General features: G+C 36.7%; 1 protein-coding gene across 1 annotated transcript; it reads left to right on the forward strand.

Annotated features, from left to right (window-relative positions):
• The first annotated feature begins 5,941 nt into the window (after positions 1–5,941).
• Positions 5,942–6,926, forward strand: LOC149206808 (germin-like protein subfamily 1 member 1). The gene has a single exon (XM_089393802.1). It carries the CDS (start codon positions 6,059–6,061, stop codon positions 6,737–6,739), a length of 681 nt encoding a protein of 226 aa, XP_089249928.1. The 5' UTR covers positions 5,942–6,058; the 3' UTR covers positions 6,740–6,926.
• The last annotated feature ends 716 nt before the right edge of the window (positions 6,927–7,642 follow it).

A 7,642-nucleotide genomic window follows, 5' to 3' on the forward strand; every position in this document is an offset into this window, starting at 1 on the left:
AATCGCTGACTGGGCCTGGCTCATTGCAAAGATTGAAAGCAAGATTAACATCTGGCAACAACGATGGCTCTCCAGGGCAGGCAGGCTCACTCTCATAAAATCAGTGCTCGAGGCCATCCCGGTTTACTGGATGACTCTGGCATGGATCCCAAAAGGCATTCTAAACAGGATTCAACAAATATGTTGTCGCTTCCTCTAGAGGGGACAACACACAGGGAGGAATTTTTCCTAGGTCAGCTGGGACAGGATCGGGAAGCCTAAAAATCTAGGGGGATGGGGCTTAAAAAACTTGCAGTATTTCGTAAAGGCCCTAGCAGCCAAAATGGGCTGGCAAATTATCAAGTCAGAAAGCCTTTGGCAAGAGGTAATATATTTCAAATACATACATCCCCTCTCAATTATGGAGTGGATTCGCAGTCCCAGCATGTCCTTTGTTGGTGCTTCCATAATCTGGAAGGCAATCTCCCAATCCTTCAATACCATCAAACATGGGCTTGCTTGGAAAATTGGTAATGGGGAGCAGGTGCGTTTAGGCACAGATGCCTGGACTGGGTGCGGGAATGCCCATATCCTTCCTAGGGCCCTTCGACAGTTCCTCTCTGGGACTGGAATCACTAAGATAGCTCATATTGCGGTCGTAGGTCTTGACCCCTGGTTTCCCCAACGATGGCAGGATTAAAGAACATTGAACATTCTGGAAAGATGGTCAAGAGTTTGGAATAGTTTCATTGGGGCTTTAGAGGAAGCCAAAATCAGGCTCGCTGAAAAAGATGATGAGCTCATATGGGCCACCACCCCTCATGGTCGATACTCACCAAAAGCTGGCTATGTTGTTCTTATGTCAGCAGGTGAAAATGGTATGATTAGCTCGTGGTGGCGACACCTCTGGAAATTAAAATCCCCTCTGAAAACCAAGTTGTTCATGTGGTGTATAATCTCAAATAGAGCCCCAACTGAATTAAACCTCATGAGATGAGCATTTCACGATCCCTCTCGCTGTTGTTTATGAAAATCAAATGTTGAGGATTCGAATCATCTTTTCCTCCTTTGCCCGGTCACGGCTCAGTTTTGGTCCCAAGTTATCTCGCTCCTAAATTTAAAGACTACATGGTCTGGGAAAAATCTAGAGGAGGCATGGCAGAGATGGTGGTCTGAGGCACACTCTCAAAAGGACAGGAATATGCCCCTGATTGTTTGTTGGGGAATATGGTTAAACAGAACTAGCATGATCTTCCAAGATGCGCAGATAAACTGGCTGGCCACCAGTTTACACTCTGTGGCCATTTTTAATCTACTACCTGATACTTTGGACAACAAGTCATTGCGGGTCATTTCTTCTGAAATCATTGATATAAATACACCATGGGGTTATTTTGATGGTTCTACCCAAGATGAGGGTTGTGGGAGGGTGTCATTCTTCACTTGAATGATCATTTTTCATTCATAATCCAAGTTGGCCTTGGCAGGGGCACCAATAATTATGTTCAGCTTAACAGTCTAAAACATCTCTTATTATTCGCGCGGGAATGAAATTGTCAAAAGATTCAAATCTTTAGGGATTCACAACTTGTAATAAATTGGATAAATGATGTATATCATTGTCACTTTCACACACTCAGGGACACATTGGATGATGTCTTAACACTAAAATCACAATTTGATTTTATTGTATGATCTCACATATACAGGGAAAGGAATGAGATTGATGATCGTCTTTCCAAAGAGGTCGTGTAGCTGAACAGGGGTCAATGGATAATTCAGGAGTTCAGAGATGGAGATTTCTACCAGTTCTTCCACCGTCCATTCATAGAGATGAATGGGAACAATGATGGTTCTATGTTTTATTTCGTTTTTTGTCTTAACAATTTTTCTTGGGACAATGACGGTTTTTATAGTTACTCGGCAGTTATATTTCTCTCTACGATTTTGTTGTAATCTATATATATGGTTTAGTACTATGATGATTGGAACAACTGTGATTGCATCTCATACATGTTGATCGATACAATATGTAATTTTCTTAATTTATTAATGAAAATTGCGCCTTTGTTCTTGGAAAAAAATAACAATAATTCTAATAATAATAATTCCTCTTTAGATAGTTGTAGTAGTAATAGTAATAATAATAATTCCTCTTTAGATAGTTGTAGTAGTAGTCATCGTAGTTCTCCCCATAGGACTGTCATTAATTTGTCTAGTTTGGATTTTGACCCTTTTGTGTTTCACCTCCTCGAAAAAGGTTTGAATTTTGCCTTGGCCCCTTGAAAAATTCCCAAAGAGGATATTGTCTGTAATATTGAATTTGGGATTAGAGACCTTCCTGACAATGTTAAGGAAGCCATTAGGCAAAATTGCATAGTTATCCTTAGGAAGGCTAAGCCTCCCAAGAGTAACATTAGTAAGGATGAGTTCCTAGCCCTTAGGTCCCTTAAAGATAACCCTAACCTTTTCATTCTCATACCTGATAAAGGTGGCGTAGTCGTTATTTTGGACAAATCCGACTACATTATCAAGATGTTAAACCATCTTCTCAATAGTGGGAGTTACAAAAGACTCAAATAAGAACCCCAAAAAAAAGTTGCTAAGGATGTTGTTTGTGCCATAAAGTCTAATCCTCTGCTCAACCCCCTTAGCAAAAAACTTATTGAGACTAACCCCCTTTCCCCTAGAATCTATGGTCTTCCCAAAATCCATAAGGAAGGGGCCCCTCTAAGACCTATCGTCAATACGATAGGTGGTCCCACTTATTTCCTTGCCAAATTTCTTGCCCAGAAGCTCAAGCCTTTGGTTGGTCAAAGGTTTGAAGCTTGCCCCTGGTGATTTGTTGGTGACCTTCGATGTGGTGTCCCTTTATACAAAAATCCCCATCTAGGAAGCCATTAGTGTCATAAGTAGGATCACTAATGATGACACTGCCAAGTTAGTTGACCTTTGCCTTACCTCGACCTTTTTCAGTTTCCAAGGGGAATTCTATGAGCAGAATTGTGGTGTTGTTATGGGATCCCTGCTATCCCCTGTCATTGCTAACTTATTCATGGAGGGTTTCGAGACCAAAGGTTTAGCCCTCGCTCCTTTTAAACCCAAGTGTTGGAAAAGGTTTGTTGATGACACTTGTGTCGTTTGGTCCCACGGGCGTGAGAAGCTAGACCTCTTCCCTCATCATCTTAACTCCCAATTCTGACTCCATCAAATTCACAATGGAGGTTGAGGTTGATGGGTACTTTCCTTTCATCGAAGTTATTTTGTGTAGGTTGGATGATGGCTCCTTGTCGCACCGTGTTTTTTGTAAAAAAACTCACACGGAGCAATATCTTCATGCGAGCTCCCACCACTTTCTAGCCCAGAAGATTGGAGTTATTAACACTCTAGCCACTTGTGCCTTAAGAATTTCAGATATTGGTCACTTGGAGGAGGAGAAATATCATCTTTTGAGAGTTCTTAGAAAGAATGGTTATAGCAATTTTCAGGGTCTTGCTCCTAGGGTTAAAAAAGGTATGGATGATCTGGTTCACATGGTTAAACTTCCTTTTATCTAGGGAACCACAGACAAGATTTCTCACATCCTTAAAAAGCATAAAGTCGTGGCTACCTTTAACCCCCTTAATACCATCAGAAGCTCCCTTAGATTTGTTAAGGACCTGGTTAACCCTAAAGACATGAAAGGGGTTTATTCAATCCCCTGCTCTTATGGGATTCCCTACATTGGGGAAACGGGTCGCTCCATTAATATTCGTATTCAGGAACATGTTGTTGACCTCAGGCATAGGCGTTCCCGTTCCTTAGCTATTGTTGAGCATGCAAAGAAAATTTTGCATCATGTTTGCATTGAGAACTCCCAGGTCATCATCGCTAGGATTGATCACTTTCATCATAGGAAGTTACGTGAGGCCATTGAAATTGAAAAGCATCTGAGGAATCTCAATAGGGATGATGGTTGGACCTTAAGTAGGAGTTGGGTACCTGCCATTTCTTCTTGACTTCTATGTTTTTAATCTGTTTCTCTCCTTATTATGTTTGTTTTTATTTTCATTTTATTTTTCATATTTATGTATATATAAAATTTTATTGGTTGATTATTATTAACACTATTATTTATTTTGGTTTTTTTTTTTAACTATTTTATTTTATTTTATTCAATTTTATTTATTTATTTTTATTTCTTATTTAATTTAATTTTCATTTTTTATATTCATATTTTTTATTTATTTATATATTTTTACTTATTCATTTTTTTATTCATTTTATTTTATTTGTTTTACTTATTCATTTATTTATTCAATTTATTCAATTATTTATTTATTTATTTATTTTAACGGTGATGTATGTTTAATATTAATAAGTATTCTATTATGTTTAGATAAGTATTTATTATCCTAACTAAATTATATATTTTAATATTAATAATTATTCTATTATATTTATATTAATATTTAATATGCTAGCCAATTTATTCTTTAATATTATTTTGACTTAACTAATCTCTAATGTTCTTCTTATAACTAAAATTATTTAATTTACTTAATTAAATTTCTAACAGTTATTTCGGGCACATGGGGATTTCAGATCTGGTATTTTTGGTTTTTCATCCTTGTTCTGAGGATGAACCACAATAGATGGTTAGAAATGTCCACTCCAAAACAACTATGTGATTATTCTGAAAATTCTATTTGATAATGATATGGATCATAGAGTTCTAAAATCAAAAATTGATAATAATCATTAATTAATCTAAAAATATATATCTCTTATTGATTTATCAATATTTTATAATAGGTAAGTATAATATAATTAAGGAGCTTCCAAAAAATCTCACTATAAACAACGGGTATAATTAATATATATATTTTTTAATTGTGATTTCTCATTTATTCAGTATTTTGAATTTATAAATTTTTGGGTACAATTGAATTGGTGATAGTTGTGAAAATGAAATTTTATGTGCGAGGAGGTTTAAATCTAATATTCACATGTGTGAGGAAGGGGTATACATAGGCATCTAATATTCACATGTGTGAGGAAGGGGTATACATAGGCATTTAGAAATTATAATGGTAGTGATTGAAATCAGCGTTGTTGGAGTAATAAAAACCAACCCCAATTTTTTTTCAAAAATTCTAATTATAGAAGTGTTGAAATTGTTTAATAAAAAGCCAGCACTCTTTTTTTTTTCAAAAATTCTAATTCTAGGAGTGTTGAAATTGTTTTTTATGGTAAAATAGATTCAGCACTATAAAAACTACTAAAGTACCCAAAATCTTGAAATTTGTCAACTATAACACAGATTTCTTAAAATTTCTACCCAATAATATTGGATCTTGTTAAAATTTCTAATATTTTACAAACGAAATTGTGACCAAATTAAATTACTAACGTTTTACAAATTAATTTATGATTTTAAAGAACCTATATGACATTTTAAAGAAAATTAACCCAAAAATAATTCCATCTAAAAGTTAGAATACTCGATATCGCTCTGAGAGGAACTGCGACCATGCAATTAATATTGAGCGTTCCTATGCCGTTTTTCTCTTCGGGTTGTTGATACTTTCTCTGTCTCCATATTTTCTTGCATATTTTGATAAGGTTTTGACTTTATGGCATTGATATTGTATCTCACTCCATTGGCTTCGTTCCCAATTCACGCTGCAACTATATGTTATCACTATCCACCGGATGATATACATCTAGCTTTTTTCGTACTGCAAAAAATTAATACTGACCGTTGCACCTACAAAACCTTTACAAAATTAATATTGAGCATTGCACCTACAAATCCTTTACAGTTGGAAAGATTAAAGGTGAATAAAACGAGCGGTCGACTGTCGTCGACGTGACGTTGTCCATATTTATTGATCGCACCATTCAAAAACATCCACGCAGGCCACCAGCTGTAACCATAAAGTCACTTGCTGGTTGCCTCTTTACTCCACTTCTTTCGTTCAACTACCTCTACCCTGTCACACCCCTCCTTAGAGTTCCAATTTATAACCAAACACCTATTGGTTTTACCAGTTGACAAGTCCCTCTGCATATTGAAAGTCTGTGGATTGCTCTATCCATGGCGATGCAAATATCTTCAGTTATCTGTATGAAGGCTCTTCCATTGATTTTACTCTTTGCGCTTACAATTACGCAAGTGGAATGCGCAGATCCGGATCCTCTGCAAGATTTCTGCGTTGCGGACACGAACTCTAAGTTTTTCCTCAACGGCTTCCCCTGCCTGAATCCAACCACGGTGACGGCGTCCCACTTCAAGACATCGGCTCTGGGCGTGCCGGGGAATACGAGCGCCAACCCCTTCGGCTTCAACGTCACGCTCACCAGCACCAAAAACCTGCCGGGATTCAACACGCAGGGAGTGGCCATAGCTCGCACTGACTTCGCCAGAAGAGGGCTGGTTCCTCCTCACATCCATCCAAGAGCCTCCGAGATTGCGTTCGTCGTTAAAGGAAAGTTGCTGGTGGGGTTTGTGGACACATCCAACAAGCTCTTCACTCAGACTTTGGAGGCCGGGGATGTGTTTGTGTTCCCCAGGGCTCAACTGCACTTTCTCTTCAATGTGGGAAAATCCACCGCTCTCACCATTTCGGGGCTCAACAGTCAAAGCCCCGGAGCTCAGATCGTGCCGCTCGCTGCTTTTGGGTCGAACCCAGAAATCCCTCCTGCTGTACTGGAGAAGGCTTTTCAAATTAGAAGCGAAGAAGTGGAAAAAATCCGTAAGAATCTGATTGGAGGGTGAGCCACATTTGACAGCTGACTCAGTATAGCGGCGGCTATCATCAAAATAAATAAAATCTAAATTTGTAAGGATTTATATGATTCCAGATTCTATGTCACTCGATTCAACACACTCTCAAGCTTAAGTGTTTTGCAGGGGTTTGTTGTTAATTTTAATTCAATAATATAACATTTTTAAGTATTTGATACATTTGTTTTTTTTAATATATTTTTGGTTAATTTTGTCAAAATATTATAAAATATTTAAATTTGAATTATATATTTTCAGTTATTCTTATTAAAATATTAAAATATTATAAAATTTTAAATTTAAATTATATACTTTTAATTAATTCTATTAAAATATTATAAAAAATTATCACAATTTTAAATTTGAATTAGGTGAATTATATAATCTATGAATTTTTCAAAAAATTGAATGCACAAGATTCAAGCATGAAAATTCACAATTTCATTCAAAATTATATTACAAAATCTCCCAGAAAAACTAAAAACTTGGAAAAACTTTATCATATTGGCATGAACACTTTTGGAAATTGTAATTTTGGTGCACATTTTTCCGATTTATAGACAGTCTGAAACCGAATCAATCAGACTGATCAATCAGATTTCTTGTTAATAATATGATCAATCAGATTTCTTGTTGCCTAATGTAAATCGAATCCTTTCCATCGGTAGCATTCCTCGCACAGACAACAGCAGTGCAAAGCCGCAATGCTGCAGATCCACAATAGCAAATCTTCAATCGACAAACAAATTCTTCGATCCAACTAGTAACAGAGAAAAGCAGTTCGAATTCTCCGTTACCACCCAGCACAGTTAAGGTAGTAGCTATGATATTTTGTAATTCGGTAAATGCTCAGACATTTTTAGCCAAAGTCCCCTCCGGAATTGTAGGTATTTT

Source organism: Pinus tabuliformis, chromosome 1_2 (genome assembly GCF_031772625.1).
Source record: "Pinus tabuliformis cultivar Carrire ecotype Pingquan chromosome 1_2, CPIR1, whole genome shotgun sequence".
NCBI classification, from domain to species: Eukaryota; Viridiplantae; Streptophyta; class Pinopsida; order Pinales; family Pinaceae; genus Pinus; species Pinus tabuliformis.

What these genes read in the sequence shown, in the direction of transcription:
- LOC149206808 (XM_089393802.1), top strand. Translation starts at nt 6,059, where the DNA reads ATGGCGATGCAAATATCTTCAGTTATCTGTATGAAGGCTCTTCCATTG.